Here is a 22782-nt window from a genome sequence, read left to right on the forward strand (position 1 = left end):
AAGCCCCAGGTAGGGTCGGGAGGGCTGGGGCGGTGGGAAGGCGGATATGGGGACGCAGGCACTTTAAGAATTTTCGGGCATGAGCTGTTGGCCAAAGGGCAGGGAAGTTACTTTAATATTTTAACAACCCCCAGCTGTCCTGGTGCGCTCCAATTATCACCAGTGTGCAGCAGGGGCAGTTTGTGTGCACCTTAACTGTGTCTTTCAGACATTGTAAGTTGTAAATAAAAGTTAAATAACAATCATGCTTAGGTAATAACTTAATTTTTAAATTTTAATATTTAAAATTTAAATATTAAAATTATTAAAATATTAAAATTTAAATATTAAAAAATTAAATATTTTAATATTTACTGAATGTTCGCTATGCACCTGGCGCTGTGCTCAGCACTTACACGCAGGATACGATTTCGTCTTCATAACAACCCGGTGAGATAGGCATTATTATTCCCATCTCCATTTTATACGTGAGAGGTATGAGGCACAGAGACGTCAAGTCATCTGCTCAAGGACACACAGCTGGTAAGTGGTAGAGTCAAGGGATGAACCTAAGTTTGTTGGATTCAGAGCCTATGCTTTTAACCACTATGCAGTCAATGTATTGAAGTGGGAAGATGTTTATGATATATTATTGAATTTTAAAAATCAGGTAGGGAATTCCTTGGCAGTCCAGTGGTTAGGATTCTGTGCTTCCACTGCAGGGGGCACAGGTTCCATCCCTGGCTGGGGAACAAAGATCCCGCAAGCTGAGCGGCACGGCCAAAAAAAGAAAAAAAAAGGTTACCTATGTTAGGTTCATATGATCCCATTATTGGGAAAAAATATATATATATATATATGAATCAAGATGCTATTTTAATAAGTCACTCCACATATTTTCTTTTCTCAGTAATTCTTCCCCACCTCCCATGAGCTCTTGCCATTAAGATTTGGCCTTGGAGCTGATGTTTTATTGCCTTGTGGTAAAGGAAGGATGAGTATTAACTAAAACAGGGTGATTTTTCCCCCAGGCAAAATGACGTTTTGATTTTTGACAATGTCTGGAGACATTTTTGAGTACCACAGTTAGGGGTGGTGGTGGTGGTGGTGTTGCTACTGGTATCTCTGGTGGGTAGGAGTCAGGGATGCTGCTAAACTTTCTACAGTGGACAGGACAGATCCTACAACAAGGAGTTATCCGGCCGCACATGTCACTGTGCCAAGATTGAGAAACCCTGACCTGATCTGCAGTAAATAAATCCTTGGCTTTGGGTTTTCAAATAGAATTTTTCAAGTCTAAAGCAAGGTGACAGTCTAACAGTAAACCAATTTAATTGGAAGAGCCCAGCTTTGCTAAGAGAGGAAAGAGCTTTCTCGGAACCCTTAAAAAGAGGTGTTTTCTGTCAAGAGACAGCATGGAGGACTGGAGAACAGAGTTTTCTCTAAAGCGTGGAGTAGAGAGGCCCAGACAGAAAGGAACTCCCCATGACACGGGAAGATGAAAGTCCTTTTCTGAGGATGGGGAGTGTGTCAGGGGAACGAGGGCAAACGTTTGGAAACATGAGACCTGGCTGAGAGGCTGAGGAGATAGAGCCCAGGTAGATGTGAGGGAATCTAAGCCATACGAATCATCCTTCATTTCTCCAGGGGGGATGCAAGTCTTTTAGAGAAGCCCCAAGTTCAACATGGCACTGGAGAAACCGGTGATTACAGTGGAAAAATTTAAATGGCGGAGTGAAAAAAAGAAAAGAAACAGCCCATGTGCCATGTGTCCAAAGGACGCATTAAAAAAACAACCCCCAAAACCCTGTATATATGTTCGTAAAACAGAACATGATCCATACAACAAAATGAATGAATCTCAGAAATACTATGCTGAGTGAAAAAAGCCTTCCACAAAGGAACATGTACTACATGGTTCTGTGTACTTGAGATTCTAGAACAGGAATATCTAATCCATAGCGGGAAGAGAATTCAGAAGAGTGGGTGCCTCTGGGGCCTGGGGCTGGGAATTGACTGGGCAGGGACATGAGGGAACTTTCTGGGGTGATGGTAATGTTCTATATCTTGATAGGAGTTTGGGTTACATAGGTGTACACGACCGTCAAAACTCAATGAGCACACTCAAGATCTACACCTTTCATGGTGTGGTAGCCAGTCTCCAAGATGGCCCCACTGATTCTTGTCTCCTGGTATTCAGACCCTTGCATCATCCTCTCCAATACTGGATGGACTTTATATTAGTTAGCTGGGGCTGCCATAACAAAACACCATAGGAGGTCTTAACAAAAGAAATTCATTTTCTCACAGTTCTGGAGGCTGGAAGTCCAAGATCAAGGTGTGGGCAGGGTTAGGCCTCTCTCCTTGGCTTGCAGACGGCCACCTTCCTGCTGTGTCCTCACATGCCCTTTTCTCTGTGCACGTGCATCCCTGGCGTCTCTCTCTCTCTTCTTACAAGGACACCAGCCCTTGGATTAGGGCCCACCCAATCATCTCATTTTAACTTACTCATCTATTTCAATACACTATCTCCAAATATGGTCACATTCTGCGATATTGGGATTGAGGCCTCAGCATATGCATTTTGGGGGAATGCAATTCAGTCCGTAACAAAGCTTCTCTATGTAATCAAGGATATTGCAGAAATGACACAGTTTGATTCCTGAGGTTAGATCATAAAAGACATTGCAGCTTCTGCCTCACTCTCTAGGACCACTTGTCTGGAGGAGCTGGCAGCTTGAGGATGCTCAAGCAATGTATGGAGAGGTGCACTTAGTGAAGAACTGAGGCCTCTTACCAAAAGCCATGGGAGTGACCCATCCTGGAGGTGGGTCCTCCAGCCCCAGACAAGCCTCCAGAGGACCACAGCCCAGCCACCACCATGACTGCCACCTCATGGACAAGCCTGAGCAAGAATCCCCCAGCGAAGCCATTCCCAACTTCCTGACTCAGAGAAACTAGGAGATAATAAATGTTTACTGTTGTTTTAGGCCATTACATCCTGCAGTAATTTGTTATGCAACAATAAGTAGCAAATACAGGTTTGGGCACCAGGAGTGGTGCAAAATTTAACAAAAACCCTACAATGTGGAGTGGTTTGGGATGGAACAGTGGCCAGAAGCTGGAGGACTTTGGCCAAGAGTCTTTGAGAAAGCCTGAATAATCTTAGTAGAAGCCCGATGGCCTTTGAGGAGGCAGTGAGGGAAGGGTTCCAGGAAAGTGAGGAAAATGTTACTGGGGTTAAGGGATCCTTGTCAGGTGGTGGCAGAAGGGTTCCTAACACATTGCCTGTGGTCATGAGGAAGGTAGAAAATGTTTGTGATGAGGCTGAATGGTCTAGCTAGAGAGAGTCCCAGACAGAGTCTTGGAAGGTGCTGCCTGGTTACTTCTTGCTACTTATAGTGAAATGTGAGGGGGAGAGACAGTTAAAGGAAGGGCTGTTAAATCAGGGCAATGTTCTGGGCTTGAAAATTCCTTGCCTCTCCAGGTGGCAAATGAAATGTAAGAAACAGGTTCTGGGCAAAGATCAAATCAAGGGCACTCTCAAGAAAACACAGTCCAGAGAAGAAGCTGAGGGTGTGGTTGTAAAATCCTTTGTTAAGAATACAGATCCAGGGCAGTGTCCAAGAGAACCCTTCGGTCAAAGAACTGGGCTTCTAAGAAGCTTCTGTCCTTTGTCAGTCTTTGCAGAAGCCCATGGTGGAAGGGCTTGTGACAAAAAAGTCTGTGGGCGTGGTTTTTGCCTGATAGGATGAACCCCAATAAGAAGCACTGCCAACTCAGACTGACAGAGACCCACAAAAGTCAAAGAAGTGTCTGGACCCCCAAGCTTCTACAGGCAGGAAGCAGGCTATAAAACTATGCAGCCACATCCATAGGACACCTTTCATAGGAAAGGGAGGACGACTCAGAAGGCGGAACTCACGGACCAGGGGCAGAGCCAAGAGCCCTGGAAAGTCATTTCTGGGCAAGAGTTGGACTGAAGCCCAGTCAAGGAACTGCCGATATTTTCCCAGCTGGACTTCAGAACTGCTTTGGGCCAGGGACTCCTGTGTGCTTCCTGTTTTTCTTCTTTTGGAACAAGAGGAGTGTATGTAGCAGTGATGCTATGTCTGTCCCACCAATATGTGCTGGGTGTGTGAGGGACAGACCCTTTGTTCAGAGGTCTTCAGATTTCTGGAAGTAGTACTTGATGAGCTGAACGTAACGTACTACACCCATGAGCCCCATCTGTACCTGGACTTGATTTAGACGAGATTCTGGAATTTGAGCCGATGCTGTTACTGGGGTGAGATTCTGGGGGGCCTCGGGAGAGAGGAGGAGGAGTGTGAATCATTGAGGACCCGAGGGCAGGCTGTGGTAGCCGGCCTCCAAGATGACTGCTGATAATCCCCGCCTCCTGGTCTTCAGGCCCGTGTGTAGTCTTCTCCCACACTGGAAGGTGACGCCCTGGGTAACCATCAGGATATTGCAACAATGACAGAGCATGACTTCTGAGGCTTAGTCACAAGAGATGTTGCCATTTCCATCTTGTCCTCCAGGATCACTTGCTCAGGAGGAGCAGCTGCCGTGTCATGAGAACGCTCGAGCCACTCTCTGGGGAGGCCCATGTGGTGAGGAACCGGGGCCTCCTGCTGACACCCATGTGAGCAGCCGTGTTCGAAGTGGATCCTCTGGCCCAGGTCAAGCCTTCAGATGACTGCAGCCTTACGAGGGACCCTGAGCCACAGCCGTCCTGCTAAGCTGCTGCCAAATTCCTGACCCCACAGAAACCGTATAGATGATAACACATGTTTGATTTTGCTTTAGGCTACTACGTTTGGGGAGAATTCGTTATGCATTCATGATAACTAATACACATTCTGTGTTCATTTTACATGAAGGAGACAAAAAATGTTGAGTTCTAGTTAATGGTATATGTGCTAAAACATTTAGGGGGAGGACTACAGATGTGTGCTATTTATTTTGAAATGCATCCAAAAAATAAGATGGATTAATGCAGGACAAGAAGGATGGGTAGACAGAAATGTAATAAAGAGTACAGCAAAGTGTTAGCGGTAGAATTAGGAGGAGAGCTGTCTCTATAAAATTCTTTTTGCTTTGCTGTATGTTTGAAAGTTTTCACATTAAAATGCTGGTGGGGGGCTTCCCTGGTGGCGCAGTGTTTGAGAGTCTGCCTGCCAATGCAGGGGACACAGGTTCGAACCCTGGTCTGGGAAGATCCCACATGCCACGGAGCAGCTGGACCCGTGAGCCACAACTACTGAGCCTGCGCGGCTGGAACTTGTGCTCCGCAACAAGAGAGGCCGCGATGGTTAGAGGCCTGCGCACCGCGATGAAGAGTGGCCCCTGCTCGCCGCAGCTGGAGAAAGCCCTCGCACAGAAGTGAAGACCCAACACAGCCATAAATAAAGAAATAAATAAAATTAAATTAAAAAAAATGCTGGGGGTAAATGGCTGAGTAATTTCTTAACTTGGGTGGTTGGTACATGAGCGTTCCTTAGATGATGATGATGATGATGTAAACTGCAGAGATACCTTTCATTTGCTCCTTAGTCTGTTTATTTCAGAATAATAACTATTATTTGAATGGCTGAGGGAAGTGACTAGGTGAGTGGTCCTGAGTGAGACCAGGGAAGGGTGTGGAGGCATCGAGAGACCTGGGGACTCAGAGGGGTCTGGGGCTGGGACACAGAAAACAGAGAATGGGACCTCCACACCAGTGGCCACAGAAGAAACCTGGGAATCATGCCAGGGACTAAGTCGACCCAGCTACTCTGCCAGTAAGCCTGGCAAGGCCAAGAGGATGGTGACAGACAGGAAGTCTCCTCCCCAAGTGCCATGAGGCCTTCTGGGGGGGAGGGGGGGAGAAGGAAACCCTGATGGCTGTGTGTCCCCAAAGTGACCAGGCTGTGAGTGACAGTCACTGAGATAACCAGCCTTAAATTTGACCGAAAAGTGTTATTTTAGATTAGATTGAATACATAACCTCCAGAGAAATAATTTTCTCCATAAGCCTCAGTCTCCTCTTACCTGTAAAATGGTAATAAAATATTTAAAAACCTCCTAAGGCAAGAGGGATTTCAGTTACCAATATGTCTGTACATCTGAGTTGAAGTATATAAATTTAGATTCTGATACAAATTCATATATATTCATATATATGTACAAACACACACACACACACACACACACACACACACACTCACCACAGAGGTACTGACGTGTGCAGATGGGCAGAGCACAGTCTTGGAGGAGTTTGTACCAAAAAGTCAACAGGGAGAATTCTGGTGATAAGGGTGACAGCTTATCTTTTGCTGTTTTCTAACTTTCTGCTTATCCCAATTTTTTCACATTTGATTATGTTCTACTTCAGAACCAGAGAACATAAGCAAAAGCCAGAGGAAGACAAATATCATACCATATTGCTTATATGTGGAATCTAAAAAAAGGTACAAATGAACTTATCTACAAAACAGAGATAGAGTTACAGATGTAGAAAATAAACTTATGGTTACCGGGAATAAGAGGGGGGAGGGATAAATTGGAAGAGAGGGATTGACATACACAATACTATACATAAAAGAGATAACTAAGAAGGACCTACTGGATAGCACAGGGAACTCTCCTCAATACTCTGTAATGGTCTATATGGGAAAAGAATCTAAAAAAGAGTGGATACATGTATATGTTGAACAGATTCAGTGTGCTGCATACCTGAAACTAACACAACACTGTAAATCAACTGCACCTCAATAAAAATTTTTAAAAAAAGGGGAAAGCAGAAACTGAGACCCGTCCTCCTAGCAAAAGCCCCTCCCCAAAGCCGCCAAGGAAGCGCCCATGAGTACCTTGCCTGATGATGGGAACGCTGTGGGCGGCTCTGTCCACCTTGAAGGAGAACATCTTCTCGCTGGCACTCACGGGCCGCCTGTGGGAGGCTGGTGGGACCATGGGGGGCTCGGGGGACCCCTGCGACCAGCTCCTCTGCACTGGCGCTGTCCAGATGCCCGGGTAGAAGGGGGTCTGTGGTGGTGAGGGTGACTGGTTCAGTTCCTGGGTGGCCCAAGGTGGCTGTGGCCTTGGCCAAGGTGCTGGGCCCCTCACCCATGGGAAGGAGACCTGCAGGGGCAGACAAGAGGGTCAGGGGAGGTTACGAGCAGCTGGGGTGGTCTTCACCTTTCTGTCCCGGCGACATAATTGCTGCCCTAGATTTCGGCGTATAAGTCACTTCTCCCAAGAATCCCTCCCACACTCTCCCCAAATTTGGGATGGCGGTCCCCACCATGGGTCACCTTGCACACTATCGCACCACCATTTATTGGGTGCAGCCTTCGTGCCAGGCACCCAGTCAAGAGATTCACATGCATTACCTCATTTAATACCCCTGATGCTCTGTGATGAGCCCGAGGCTGAGCAAGACCTAGTGACTTTCCCAGGACCACAGATTTGGCAGTGAGCGTCTGAGCTGGTACAACGCCACCTCTGAGCTCTGAGAGGCTGACAGCTTTTTGTCTACCTTGCTCAGCACCGTATCCTCAGCTCCTAGAATAAACCCTTGGCACATACACAGTAGGTCCTTAAATATTGGTTGAAAGAATGAATGAACACATCTCCGAGATTCAAGCCCAGCTCTCCAGGACACACACATCCACACTGTGTGTCTCCCTGGCACTCCCATTCCACCTCTTCCCCGAAGCCGAGAGCTCTGGGGTGGCAGGCACCCCAACTGGCTCGAAACCCAGCTGGCTCATTAGCCTGTGATCCTCAACATCTGCCACATCTGATTCTTGGCAGACGCTCCATAAATATCTATCGAGGGAACCTTTTTTCATCTGACCCGGCGGAAGATGTCTGTAGCTACTTTCATTAGAGAGCACATCAAAATCCATCTACACCAGGAGAAGCAAATGCTGAGAGGTGCTGACACCTGGCTTTTTCTTGGTTAATGCTGTTGTGGCCGTCCCTCCCTGTGCCTAGTGGTTAAACTGTGACATCGTGAATGCTACCATTTATTGTAATTACTCACCGATTTCTCGCGATAGCCCTGAAGGGGAGGAGCTCTCCTTATTCCTAGCTTACAAATGAGGCTTGGAGAGGTTAAGGACTTCACCAAGCTCAGGTGGTGGTGGAGAGGGTGGTGGGACTGGGGTTCTGGAAAGCTCTTTCCCTCTCTGTCTCTCTCTCCCTTCTCTGCCCCACCCCCACCCCCAGTCGCTTGGCAGAAAAAAACACACTTTTCAAGGAAGAAGCTAAGTTCAAAGGTTTGCCGCCTGTGGCGGTCACGTTTCTCTTTCTGCAGACTGCAGACACATAATGAGAAACAGGACAGAATGCTTCCGAAATAGGAGCACTGGCAGACAGAACTTCCTATAGCTCCAGCTGGATTGTATTCAAGAGGAAGGTTCTCCACTCACTCAGGTTCCCAAACCAGTCTTTTAGCTACAGTCTTTCCCAGCCAAGTCAAGAATCCGGTGAATTCCCCTGAAGACTTTTTTGGAGTCAGGGAGAACACTGTTTGGGAAAATCAAACTCCAATTGCCTGGCGACACCTGGCCCAGCATTTATGATGACACTGGCCCCGTTGAAACCTGTTTCAGGAACGGACTTGGCAGTGTTCCAGAACTCTGTTACCTTATGTGAAGATTCGAATTTCTCTCCACTGTGGGCACCTCGGTCTCCACCTAAGCTTTCTTCCTTTCTCTCCTTTCAGAAGCTGAGGTGTCCTGCTCCTGCCTTGCACTCACTTCTCCATCCATCCTATCCCTTCCCGTCCTCTCCTCTGGGGCTGTCTTGCCTCAATCATTCCTACAACCTTTCCTCATCGATTTAATAAAGATTTATCGAATGAAAGGGCTGAAGGTGGGAAGGGGGAAATTTGAATATGTTTTACCCCCGCCTGATAGAAAACAAATCGAGAGACCACGGGTAGTGTGGAGGAATTCCCTTTTGTGCTGGGATGCTCAGGTAGATGTGCCTCACTGCCCACTAACTGCCAGGGTGCTAAAGGGAGTGCTCATATCTCATGACTCAAGTGGTTCACTGCCGTAGTGGACAGGCCGCAACCCACCTGGCTCTTCTGGAAATTCCAGGAATCTTCCTCCCAATCTGTCGGCCCATTGCTGTGGGTGGGGCTAAGCAATCAACCAATCACACTCCCTGGACATACTGATTGGTTCAGTGGTGGGGCAAGTGATGCAATCAGAGCCAAGGAGACCCAAGAAGACTTGGCTGGACACCAGGATCTGGAGTGACCTGGTGGGACTTCAGAATGCAGCCAGCATGAGGGAGTGGAGCCCAGACATGGAGAGAGGGAAGCTGTTTATTCAGTGGTGTTAGTATAGTCACATTTCTGTGAGATGGATCTCCAGAACTTTTTCGTCTTGCAAAATGTAAACTCTATTAACCATTAGACAACAACTCCCCATTCCCTCCGCCACCCAGCCCGTGGTGACCAACATTCTGTCTCTATGAATTGGACTACTCTAAGTACCAAGTACCTCAAATAAGTGAAATCACATGGTACCTGTCTTTTTGTGACTGGCGTATTTCACTTAGCATAAGGCCTTCAAGGTTCATCCATGTTGTAACATGTCAGAATTTCCTTCTTTTATTTTATTATTTGTGTGTGTGTGTGGTAGGCGGGCCTCTCACTGCTGTGGCCTCTCTCGTTGTGGAGCACAGGCTCCGGACGCGCAGGCTCAGCGGCCATGGCTCACGGGCCCGGCCGCTCCGCGGCATGCAGGATCCTCCCGGACTGGGGCATGAACCCCTGTCCCCTGCATCGGCAGGCGGGCTCTCAACCACTGCGCCACCAGGGAAGCCCTTCCTTCATTTTTAAGGCTAAATAATATTCCACCATACAGTTTAGAGTGTATTTTTTTTTATCCATTAAGCGTCATGGGCACTTGGGTGGTTTCTACCTCATGGCTATTATAACTATGCTGCTGTGAACATGGTGGGGAAAATAAGGAAGCTGGTTTTGAGCACTGGCTGGGGTGCTACCCTGAAGTGCTCCATCCCTGAGGCTGGCTAGAGCTGGTTTCTGTCGCTTGCAGCACACAGAGCCCGAACGATAGGGCCCCTAGTGGGAAGGAGCCAAAGATGTATAAACGCAGCAGAGACTCCAAGCTCTTCGGGTTTAAACATTTAAAAATAAAGGTTTTTTTTTTTTTTTTTTCCTCTGAAGCATGTTGGTTGAGGGTAGCTTTAGTTGGATGGTTAAAGTTGGTTTTCTCTAGTTTCCCGGCTTGCTTTATCAAAGGGAAGGTCAAGGTTTTCTCAGAAATTGCTGCTGGCAACTACAACGATACAGGCAGGGAGAAAAGCAAACATAAGAAGAAGACTCACATTAAAAGCTAGCTCTGGGCTGTACAGGAAGCATGGGGTCAAGGTCAGTTATCAACAAGTTTGTTTTTATTATTTATTTATTTTAGATTTAATTCTATTTATTTTTGTCTGTGTTGGGTTTTCGTTGCTACGTGCAGGCTTTCTTTAGTTGCGGCGAGCGGGGGGCTACTCTTGTTGTGGTGCGCAGGCTTCTCCTTGTGGTGGCTTCTCTTGTTTCGGAGTGTGGGCTCTAGGCGCATGGGCTGCAGTAGCTGGGGCACATGGGCTCAGCAGTTGTGGCACGTGGGCTCTAGAGCGCAGGCTCAGTAGTTGTGGCGCATGGGCTTAGTTCCTCCACGACATATGGGATCTTCCCAGACCAGGGCTCGAACCTGTGTCCCCTGCACTGGCAGGTGGATTCTTATCCACTGTGTCACCAGGGAAGTCTTCAAGTCTGTTTTTAGAAACTTTAGTTTAAAAATACATGCTAATGCCTTTTCTCTTTCTTTGTGTCTGTTCTCTGACCATATGGTATGTTGCCATGGTTGGGTTTTTTGTTTTGTTTTTGAGGTAGCATATGTGATACTCCTGATTTCTTTTCCATACTACCTTTAAAATAGCAGGTTGGGGCTTCCCTGGTGGTGCAGTGGTTGAGAGTCCGCCTGCCGATGTAGGGAACACGGGTTCGTGCCCTGGTCCGGGAAGATCCCACATGCCACAGAGCGGCTAGGCCCGTGAGACATGGCCGCTGAACCTGCGTGTCTGGAGCCTGTGCTCCGCAACGGGAGAGGCCACAACAGTGAGAGGCCCGTGTACCGAAAAAAAAAAAAAAGCAGGTTGTCAACCACCTGGATTAACCATGACCACATCCACGGCTGAATTTATATTAGCTTTAATAAACACAGGTCAATGATTTACTCAAGAAATCACTATCCATTTTTTTTCAGATTATCTATTTGTTCTTTGTGTTATTTCCCCAATATCTGCTTCTAACCCTGAAAAGAGTGTAAGTTGAATGGGACACCCTAAAAAAAATTCGAAGTAGTTTGTACATCGAGTGCCTACAGTACACATGAATTCTGCCAGGAAGCCCTGGAGCCTGCAGAGAAGGTGGAAACTTAGACCTTGCCCTTGGAGAGCTTGTTATGTGCTCTGCCATTTGTAAGTAATTGTGGACAATACAACGACTATGAGCCACTGTGTAGAGAAGCCACAGATGTGCCACAGACTGTGCTGGGCACTTAATGCATGTGGTCTCATCTGATCTCCAGAATAATCTTGCAGGAGGCATTTTACCCCTCATTGTGTGGATTAAGAAACTGAAGCTCAGAGAGGTTAAATGACTTGCCCAACGTCTCACGGCCAGGAAGTGGTGACACAATTTGACTCCAATACCTGTGCTCTTAGGACTTCTAGGTTACTCGAAGTCATGATTTATTACTTGCTTTCCATACTCACAAACGGATCTTAGACGACTGGTTAGTGAATGATAGGATATTTTCCAAGTTAAAAAAAGGAAATGAACATTAGATGGTGTGAAAAAACACAAGACATCGCATGGGCTACTTAGAAATGGGATTTTCTAGGAACACTGACAACTGTCTTATGGAAGTGTTATTCTTTCTGGTACATGCCACGCCCTGGAAGCAGCTCAGAGGACCCCAGCCTCCATCCGGGAAGACCTGTGGTATGTTCACTGCTGTACCAGAGGAGTGCTGGGGCCTGCTGGTACCCGCCCACGAGAACTGATTGTTAAATGTCCAGGAATTTTGCCAACTGGTTGAGAAACACAGCCATTAATAAGAATTAACTTACATAAATTTACAATTAAATTATATCAGAAACAATTGGTATACAAACTTAAAAGTCACCCCTTCCTAATTATTTTACTCTATTTTATTATTACCTATGCTCTTGAGGTTATTTCACTCTACTATATGTTTCTGTTGGAAATGTTACATAGTAATGTGTTACCACACCTCTCTTTCCTTCTCTGTATTCAGGGATGCGTCATTGGGAGCTTGAAATTGACCGTGGAGTGCATATTACACCATAGAAATCAGGAAATGTTATAAATGAGGGCTTGGTTTTTAAAAAGTTTTATAAATAGGTTTAATAATGGTGGTTCATGTAGAGCTTGATTTTGTTTGTTTGTTTGTTTTGTTGATTGCCTAGACTTAAGACAGTAACGGAGAAAATGTTAACAATGCAGATTATACAAAAGCATGTTGTGTCTTAGCCGTTATGTTATGAATAGAGCAAAAAATTGGGGAAACGTTCTTCGAGTATTTAAAAATTATTATCTGATGCAGCAACAAAGTCACTCATGTCACTGATGAACATGTGAAGTTCTAACGTCTTTCTTTTTTCACTTGTATTATTCATAAATCCAAAATATCCAAAAATACCCATCAGTGCTCAGGTTGGGAACTCTCTCATTCGTCAACTGCAATGAGAAATTGGCTATGGATACAAGAGTTCACCTAAAGTCAATGAAAGCATTCTGTGAGACTCAGCTGGCTATATAGAATTTACAAGAAAGAGTACTGTATATTTTGTTACATGGATAGACTGTGCTACACATTCTTTATATCAGTAAACCTTATGCTATGCATCCATGTACTTTACTTTTCCCAGAGAGCTGGTCATTAAATATTTACCAGCCAATTGCTGGCTGTGCTGGCACCCAGCAGAGTGCCTGCTACTCATGGTAGATGTTCGCTGACTGAGCTGAACAGTTGGCAAATGGAGTGTAAATAAAAAGCACTTTGATTCTGGGGCTGGGATGGGGAAAACACATGCTAAGCCTGGTGCATCTTGTAACAGCAGAGAGTAAGCAAGTGCCCAAAACAAAAAGGTGGGGAGATGCTCAAGGACACAGCAAGCAATCTGAAAGAGCTCCCAGTGGCCAAGGCTGGAAGAATTTGAGCGAAGAAATAGTTAATGAGTATTGGATTAGAATTCAAAGTGTAAAATCAGTATACATGGATCCATACTGACATAGATACATTAGTGAGTAAATACATAAAGGAGGGAGAAGAGACCGGCTTCCTTACAGAAGAATTTAACATACATAGATGTGGAGCTTAATTCCCATGGTCTGGAAGGGCCTGGGGGGTAGGGGTGATGGTGGCGAGCAGGGACACTGACCGCAGCATGGAGGAGCCATGGACCTGGAAAGACAGAATGGAGACTAGAAAACATGGCCAGTAGATCTCAGAAGCCAGGAGAGGGTGCTACTTGGTGCCAGGACAAATGGCCTTTATCTCAACAGCTACCGGGGTGTCACCGTAACTCAGAGACGGGTAATAATTCTATGTCCCCAAGAAAAGGGTAAATCATGTACGGGGCTTCAGTGTGAGAAATCAGGGTTATACATTTAGAACACAGAACCGCCAAGTTATACATTATTTTTAGGTTTTGGAACTTAAAAGAATTAAGTCCCTTTGAGCTGTTCAGAAAAGCCATTCGTTTGGGGTTTTCCCAGCTGTGTTAAAGGAGATCTGGCCCATCTAATTTTCCCATTTTCTTGTAAATCTTCAATCTTACGGTTTTTCCTTTCCTTTCAAGTTCTAATCAGCTTCCTGGTCAGTCCATAAAATGGGAAATAGAATCTAATGAGAAAACAGCCGGATTTTTGCAAATAGCTTTTGCTACCCCTAGACTTGGCCTGCTTCAATTGGGTCTTGCCAGATAGAGAGACGGAATGAATGAATGAATGAATGATCATCAACTAAGTTCAGAGAAGGAGCAACGTGGTTCTGATTTGGTAACAAAGGGTGTGGTCTGCCAGAGGAAGCAGGACGCGGCCGGGTTCCTGACCGAGTCTGGGTTCTGTCTCAGCAGGATGCTAAGGGTTCAGCCCGCGCTCCCGTCTCCACCTCCCCCGATGTCATCTGCATCGCCTGTAGACATCTGGTGACAACACAGCCTCAGGGGTCCTTTTGTGTGAGTTTCTGCTGCAGAGGCCGAGCCTGAGGCTGTCTGCTGCCCCGTGCCCTCCACTTCACTGGTCTCGGGAAATCGCCTTTGATATGAAACACCCAGCCTCAGGAGTTCTCATCACATAAGTAAGTCCCCACGGGACCTGTAAGAGCACAGGGTAGAGGAAATCCTACAAGGTTAGGTAGGAGATGACAAAGCTTGACCAGAAAGAGGCTTTGTTCTGAAGGGCACCATACTCTCTGGTCATTCACTCAGTTGCCGGCTTCTCAACCCCCGGTACAGTAAAGCCACATCCTCCTCAACAACGGGCCCAATTCAGAGGTCCCAGGAACGTGGAAACACCACCCTTCTTGGGGATGGACAACTAAGGCCCAGACTCTGAGCTTCTCATCACACCAGTTCACCACAGGAGAGAAATGAGCAACTCTGCTTCCTTGGAGACTGGCCTGGGACTTTTCCAATGGAAAAGTGGATTATTCATCATTTTCCTCCCCCCAGATCCCTAGTGGCAAATCCCGTTAGGAAGGCTCCACTTAGGCAATAGGAATGCTTCCTAATGTCATGGACATCTTCTTTGTTTTTGCCTCCCCCGCATCCATTTCTTCCATCTTCTGGATGGGCACCTTAATTTTTTTGCAGGGAAGACACCCTTTCCCTGACAATCCTGAGTCCATAGAACTCTGACCCTTCCACCCCAGGGGTGAGACCATAACCCAGGTCTGGCCAATCAGAGCATTCCTGGCCCCTGGCCTCAGTGATTGGTTCAGGGGAAGCCACGTGATCCAAGCCACTGTCAATGAAGATGCTGGCTCTATCCCTGGAACTGCTACTTTGTAGGGTGCTGGGGCTGCTGGTGGCCACTTTCCTACAGGTGAGGCAAGAGTCTGTCTGAGATTGGGAAGCTAACAGGGAAGAAAGAGTCAGATTCCTGACCATGATTTGGGCGCCTGGATCCAGCTGGGCCTAAGCTGCAGCTTTTGGCCTTTTCAGTTCCATGAGCTTTTTTTTTTTTTTTTTTTTTGCCTAGGCTAGTTTTAGTTGGTTTTATGACACTTGCAAACAATCAAATTTCCTGGACAGTATGCTTACTGAGACTTTAGCATAAGCATCACTATGTACTCAGAGTGAAAGTTGTTTTAAAGGTTATGACATGCTCAAATAAAACCCACCAGACTGTCATCATGCACCAAGTTTACCTTTCAACTTATAAAAGTAAAGCAGCATCTCCAGAGAAGAATGATTTAAGACCAAGGAATCAATCATAAGACAAGTAGTAAAACGCTGCTTAGAGAAACTTAGATAGATAAATAGTCCTCTAGCTACAGCAGGCTTCAGACTACAAACCCCAAATTTCTGCTTCAAAAGTGACTCAGGGAAGACATTCCATAGTTTCATTTATTTCGTTTTTTGGCCTCGCCGTGCACTTGTGGGATCTTAGTTACCTGACCGGGAATTGAACCCAGGCCCTCAGCAGTGAGAGCACTGAGAGCACTGAGTCCTAACCACTGGACCACCAGGGAATTCCCAACAGTCCACAGTTTTAAAAGAAAACTTTCCAGTTGAAGAAACAGGTAAAATTTATAATATGCATCTGTTGTATATATAATATGTTAATGTCTAGTACATTTATCAGATCCATGTCAATGTAATTATATTATTACTATATTTGCAAATGCATATATATGTGTATGTATATTTAGAACCACATATTTCCAGCTCTTTTTTAAAGAGGTATTGAAAAGCCTGTTCAAAATTTAGTTTTCCAGCTTGTCTGTTTTTTCTTATTCCTCAGTAAACTTAAGCAATTAACCAGCACATTTCCTGGCACACAGTAAGGCTCAATCTGAGTGAGTTCTTTCTCCCCAGCTCCCCCCTCTATTTTAAGTTCTTCTTTTAGAAACCAAGTCAAATGAAAGAGGCAGGACTGCATAGTGTTACAGGCAGAGGCTGGTCAACGTTTTCTGTAGAGCCAGACAGTAAGCATTTCCAGCCTGTGGGCCATAGGATCTGCCCAGCTTACTCTGCCATTGTAGCCGACAACACAGGCAATACTGAAATGAATGGGATGGCTGTGTTCCCAGGAAACTTTACAGAAACAGGCGATGGACCGCACTTGGCCCTGGGCCATAACGTGCCGACCTCAGGTTAAGACCTTGGGATCCGGCATCACACAGACTCTGGTGCGGCTCCCGGCTCTGCTCCGTCTCTGGGACCCTGACGAGTGTGTCATTTCTGTGCCTTGTCTGTAAGACACAGGGATACCAACAGCCATTTCTTAGTCTGTGAGAAGTGGGTGAGACAGTGCACGTGAAATGCTGGGAACACGTCCTGGTCCATAATAAATGAGCATAAAACATTAGCCACCAGGTGTGATCACCATCGTCAAAAAAGGAGAAGAAAGGGCACAACTGAATTTGTCCAGGAACGGCAGCAATATCCCTGGTAAAGAGTTAGTGGGTAGACTTCCCTGGGGGCTCAGTGGTTAAGAATCCGCCTGCCAATGCAGGGGACAGGGATTCGAGCCCTGGTCCAGGAAGATCCCACATGCCGCGGAGCAACTAAGCCCATGGGCCACAACTACTGAGCCTGTGCTCTAGAGCCCGCGAGCCACAACTACTGAGCCCGCGTGCCACAACTACTGAAGCCCACGCACCTAGAGCCCATGCTCCGCAACAAGAGAAGCCACCGCAAAGAGAAACTCGCGCACTGCAAAGAAGGGTAGCCCCCGCTCGCCGCAACTAGAGAAAGCCCGCGCGCATCAACGAAGACCCAACGCAGCCAAAAATAAATAAATAAAATAAATAAAATAATTAAAGAAAAAAAGTTAGTGGAGCCAGGGACTTCCCTGGCCGTCCAGTGGTTAAGACTCCACGCTTCCAATGCAGGGGGTGCAGGTTTGATCCCCGGTTGAGGAACTAAGATCCTGCATTGGTGTAGCCAAAAAAAAAGTTAGTGGAGCCAAACAAGCAAGGAAGCCAGATAACTGAAAATGCAGTTTCTCCTATTATCAGTGGCTTTCGTTTTTACCCACATAATGAATCATCCCCTGTCAGCGTGTGAAATTGCAGGTTGGACTGGGAATTGCAAGACCTTCCTTAAGCGCTGGGCAGTGAAGGACCTGCCTCGGCTCTCACGGCCCCACGATGCTTCGTGCTACTAGGAAAAGGCTCCAAGGGACTCAGGAGAGCCGGCTTTTAATCCTGCCTCTGGATCTATATGATTGATGCCTAACCTTGGGGAAGTCACTGAAACTCTCTGAGCCTCAGTTTATGCCATGATAGGGGTGGTCCCAGGGACCTCTATAAAAACAACTGAAGGGGGAAAGGGGACCTGGGATTAATGAGTAGCTCCTTGGCAGAAATTGGAAATTGAAGCTCAGAAAGGTAAAGCTAGTTGCAGCTGGCATTTCAACTTGGGTCCATCCAACTCCAAAGCCCTTGCTTTCTCGATTGTGTTCTGCAGAGCTTCCCCATTAAAGCAGCAAGGAATATTGGCCGACAGAGGGCGCTCTTCTCGCAAGACAGGACGTCATGACATTGCAGGGACAGAAGACAGTATCCAGGAGCCACGTGGGAGAGTCTGGCTGGACTGGGAACAGGGCAGAGCAGGCTACAGGGAAGGCCAGACACAGGCAGTCATGGGGATGGGCGCTGCCGACAAGGAGCTGTCAACCCCCTCATGGAACAACTCGGCACGTCATTTGTGGCGCCTGGCTTCCTTTTTCATTCTGGCCATTTCCATCCGTTTTGCCGTATTTCAGAACAGAGAAAGACATGATTGATACATACGGGTGACGTGGGTTTCCTTACTCAGCTGCCTTGTAAGAACGGCGCCACTGTGACTAGCACAGCTTGTTTCCACACCTCCTTTCCCAGAGCTCAGAAAGCACGAGTAAAGGCAACAACCAACAAAACCCACAACACGGCGGCACCCCTGACTCTGGGACTTCAATTTCCCACGCCTGGTGCCAAGACTCTATGGGATTAATCAACGGTTGCTTCAGGGCATTGCAGATGGCCCTGCGGGTTATGTCCTGCACAGTTTCAGTGGGCGCCATCCACATGGACTACGTTGTGAATGGTGACCCTGGAGCTGTGCAATATGGCAGCCCTAGGTTATACTTTGATGAGAGAGCTATAATTTACACAGTATGGTCCTGGGGGCTTCCCTGGTGGCGCAGTGGTTGAGAGTCCACCTGCCGATGCAGGGGACACGGGTTTGGGCCCCGGTCCGGGAAGATCCCACATGCCGCGGAGCGGCTGGGCCTGTGAGCCATGGCCGCTGAGCCTGCACGTCCGGAGCCTGTGCTCTGCAACGGGAGAGGCCACAACAGTGAGAGGCCCGCGACCACAAAAAAAAAAAAAGGATGGTCCTGGGCACAACCTGGCTGCCAATGCACTTTGTCAAACAAGAGTTTTTCTTTATATTTTTCCATCTTGTATGTTATTCTATGGGTAATTTATCTGCAAATGTATTTATCTGCTAGCGGGGGCAGGTCTTGGGAGGTTTCCCTGTCCATAAGGACACTTACAAAGGAGGCATTTGGCTGCTCCATGCTGGTTTGCTTGACTCTAAAGCTGAGGGTTATCATGTGCTTATTAGGTGCCAGACGCTGGACTAAGCAATTTACGCACTTTGCCCACTTAATACCACAGTCACTCAAGGTGGTAGGAACTATTGTTACAGGAGTGGGGACCGAGGCCCTGAGAGGTAGATGATTTGTGCACGTCCAGTATAAAAGCCGGTCAAGAGCAGGGCTGGGACGGCGCTGGAGTCAGCCTGACCTCAGGGCACGTGCTCTAACCACTGAGACATCTGCAAACACATCTGGATTCCTAACCGCCCCGCACCTCACCCGCCTCTCCCAATAAAATGCCGTCACACCCTCCTCTATTGGTTAGGGTCACCACAAAACCTGAAATAAATGCTTTCATTTGGGAACTCTTTGTCGGGAGAAGAACAGTTCTCATCATACTGAATCTGTATATCAGGGCAGTCCTCCGTGGAAACTCCATCCAAGGAGGAAACACAGCGCCCTCACCAGGGACCCCAAAATCAATTGGAAACAAGAATAGGCCGGAAGCAAGACGGCCACGAATTTTTTAGAAAAACTGGGCTTCAAAATATTTGATGAGAGATGCTCTTCAATACCTCTCCCTTTTCCCATCTTCCTTTCTCTTCTTTTAAATAGCCAGCAGCTTGGGGTCATCAGGAAGTGGAATTTGTAGGAAGGTGTCAGTCAGTCCACAGGCTGCCCTCACACGGACGCTGCAAAGGACCCCTCCATGAATATGAGCATCATGGATGGAAGCTCCTCAAGCTGGGGACGCCCCGGCAGAGAGCACTTTTGAGAAGATGGGGCTGTGGAGAGTCCTGCAAAGTGCCCTGGGCACAGGCCAGGGGAACACTTGTGCAGCTGCCTGCAGTCAACTGAGGAATGAAGCAAGGTGCAAGTGCGTGTAGGAATAAGAATTGAAAAAATCCGTGCATATTCGAGTGACCGTGAGAGTATGCTTTCCTCGGTGTGAAAACCAGTCAAGGCTACTGCTCCAGCTAGCATCAGACTAAATGGTTTTCTCCCCTCCTTTTTCCGCAAGTGGGGATAGTGTTTAATTTGCACTGACTAGCTGTGTGGCCCTGGGGAAATTACTTAACCTCTCTAAGTTTCGGATTCCTTGTCTGTCAAATGGGGATCATGGGAGAACCCATCTCATAGGTTGCTATGAGCGTGAAATAAGGGAGAGCAGGTGAATTGCTTAGCACAGTGCTGTTCACGTCAGTGATTCCTCCTGCTGCTCTCCTGGTTTCTCTTCTTACAAAGCATCTTCTTCCGTCTTATCTACTCAAGGTTAGAGGTCGTCATCACTTTTTCCCACAATTATATAAGAAGTACCTTGTAAAATAAAGTCCCCATTCCATAGTTGTACACCCGTGTGCATAACAAACTCACTCAAAATGGCCAAAAGATGGAAGCAACCCAAGTGGCCATGGATGGATGAACAGGTAAACAAAATGTGGTGAATCCATACAATGAAATATTCAACTGGAATGAACCATGAGGATATCATACTAAGTGAAATAAGATGGTCACAAAAGGACAAACAATGTAAGATACCATTTATATGAGGAACCTAGAATAGTCCAATTCACAGACACAGAATGCATGGTGGGAGGGGAGGAAGGAAGCAGGGGGTTTGATGTGATGGGCATAGAGTTTCAGTTTGGGAAGATGAACAAAGTTCTGAAGATGGATGGGGGTGATGGCTGCACAACAGTGTGAATAGATTTAATGCCACTGTGAACTGTACACTGAAACATGGTTAAGATGGTAAATTTTATGTGTATTTTACCATAATTTTGAAAATTAAAAGTTAAAAACAAACCCCAAAATGAAATACCTCCAAGGTTTCTACGAGGTTTGGGGTGATAGAAATGGAGGAAAATGTTCTGAGAGCAGGTTGTGGTGATGGCTGCACAACTCCATCAATATATTCAAATTGATTGAATTGGACACAAAATGGGTGAAGTTTCTGTTATGTAAATTGTACTTCAGTGAAGCTGTTAAGAGCAAGCAAGCAAACAAACACATGCTGTGATCCGGAGGAAACTTTGGAGGATGAAGGAGCTGTTCACTGTCTTGATTGTGGCTATGGTTTCACAGGTGTACCCATATGTCAAAGCCCATCCACTTACAGACTTTAAACATGTGCTGTTTATTGCATGTCAATTATATCTTAATAAAGCTGTGTTTTAAAAAGGCAGAAGAGTATTCCATATATAACGAACTCCTTATAATATATTAAACTCCTTAGAATATATTAAACAATATAATTTATTAAACAATGCCCCCTTTGGATGGAAATTTAGGTTTCAAATTTTATGCCCCTATAAATAATAGTTCAATAAATATCTTTGTAGGAAAAAAGAAGAAAAAAATGCAGATATTGTTTGCTGCTCCCCCTCTTCTTCTCCCCATGGGCAGGCCACAAAGTCAGAATTTCCCAGGGAGGGGGCCTGGGAACCTGTAATTTTACTGAACATTCCTGAAAAATTCTTGGAATCAGACATGTTGGGGCACATTGAATCAAACTTCATGAACTTGGATTTTCAGGCTTGGGAGTGTGAAATCCCCTTTTCTTTGATCCCTAAAAAATTCTGTAAGTGTTCCATACAAATGATTCTAAATTTCGGTTTCCCTCCTATTGGCGGTGCATCAGAATCATCAGGGAGCTTGTGAGAATGCATATTCCCAGGCCCTACTCCCAGGGAGGATGTGTATGGTTGCCAGATTTCGCATAAAGAAAGAAATGAATAAATCAATATATAATAAACTATAGGGTGTCCGTTAAATCTGAATTTCAGATAAACACCAAATAATTTTTTTAGCATATGTGGTTCCTTGCAATAGTTGGGCCACACCTGTACATAACAATTATTTGTTGCTTATCTGAAATTCAGATTTAACTGGGTGTCCTGTATTTCATCTGGGAATCCTAAGTATGAGTCCTCAGGCCTGGGGTGAAGCCCAGATCTGCACTGTTGGTCTGCTCCCCACGTGCTTCTGACGAGGGGGATCCTTAGAACCCATGTTGAGAACCCCTGATCAGGTCAACACCTTCTATGTCAGGAGCCCCTCCTCAGGGCGGCCAGTGGATCCCAGTGCATCCCACAAGTGAGCACACTTTAATGTTGGTCCAAGGAGGAAAAGGGGGCTGAGAAGCAGCAGGAGAAAACTGTCCCAGGTTTTCAAAGCCAAACGTGGTGGATACGGTGTCACGGGCCCTGCAGCCTGAGGGACGGTGCTCATCTTCTCTGAGTGAGTATTTAAGGCTGCCTAGTGGACCCACACCCCAGGATTCTGTCTAGATTCTCTAAACTTTATTTATTTATACCCAGCCTCGTCCCAGAAAGGACTTTAAGCCTCGGAGGTCTCAGTCCATGCAGGGTTCTTGGTGCTGGCGAGTGAGGTTAACACGCCGTCTCTCTGGGACACACACGACAGGTATTCATTGTGTGCTCACCACGAATGGGCATTATTCTGGGAGCTTTACAATGATAACCATCTCATTTAGCCCTCGAGATAAGCCTGCAAGGTCATTGCTGTCGTTGGCCCCATTTTGTAGATGAGGAAACCGAGGTTCCGAGGGGTCCAATGGTTTGTGCAAGAGCGCATCGAGTAGGCCAGTGGCAGAGCTGGGGTTCTGACCCAGGACTGTGTTGCTAACCAGCCCCCATCCTGCCTCCCTACTGAACCAGATACTTCTTGTCACTGAGCTTTGCTGGGCGAATTTTGGGTTACGTTCCGCTTAACCTGGGGCCATACTTTAGGTCCTGATCCCGGGAACATTTCTGATCCGGTGTGATAACAGCTGGCAGGCCTTGAGCGTCTACTCTGGCCAGAGACTTTGACTTTTTATACATAGATACTCTCTCAACGCCCTGCACCGCTAAGAAGACCCAGACCCAGGCATACAGAGAAGCCTGGCCGAGGTCACAAAGCTAGGAAGTTGCAGAGCACTGATCTGCCTA

At 46.5% G+C, this 22782-nt stretch overlaps 1 protein-coding gene across 1 annotated transcript in view; it reads right to left on the reverse strand.

Moving 5' to 3' along the window:
• The window catches only part of LOC308611039 (forkhead-associated domain-containing protein 1-like), a gene marked incomplete at both ends in the record, with an annotated part of 87174 nt that overhangs the window by 44502 nt on the left and 19890 nt on the right, over positions 1–22782 (reverse strand). Inside the window, one exon of the mRNA XM_081259984.1 lies at positions 6831–7101. Within this exon, the coding sequence (XP_081116110.1) occupies positions 6831–7101 (271 nt within the window). The remainder of the gene's footprint in view (positions 1–6830; positions 7102–22782) is intronic.

This window comes from Mesoplodon bidens (assembly GCF_964165515.1).
Source record: "Mesoplodon bidens genome assembly, contig: HAP1_SCAFFOLD_240, whole genome shotgun sequence".
In the NCBI taxonomy this organism is placed as follows: Eukaryota; Metazoa; Chordata; class Mammalia; order Artiodactyla; family Ziphiidae; genus Mesoplodon; species Mesoplodon bidens.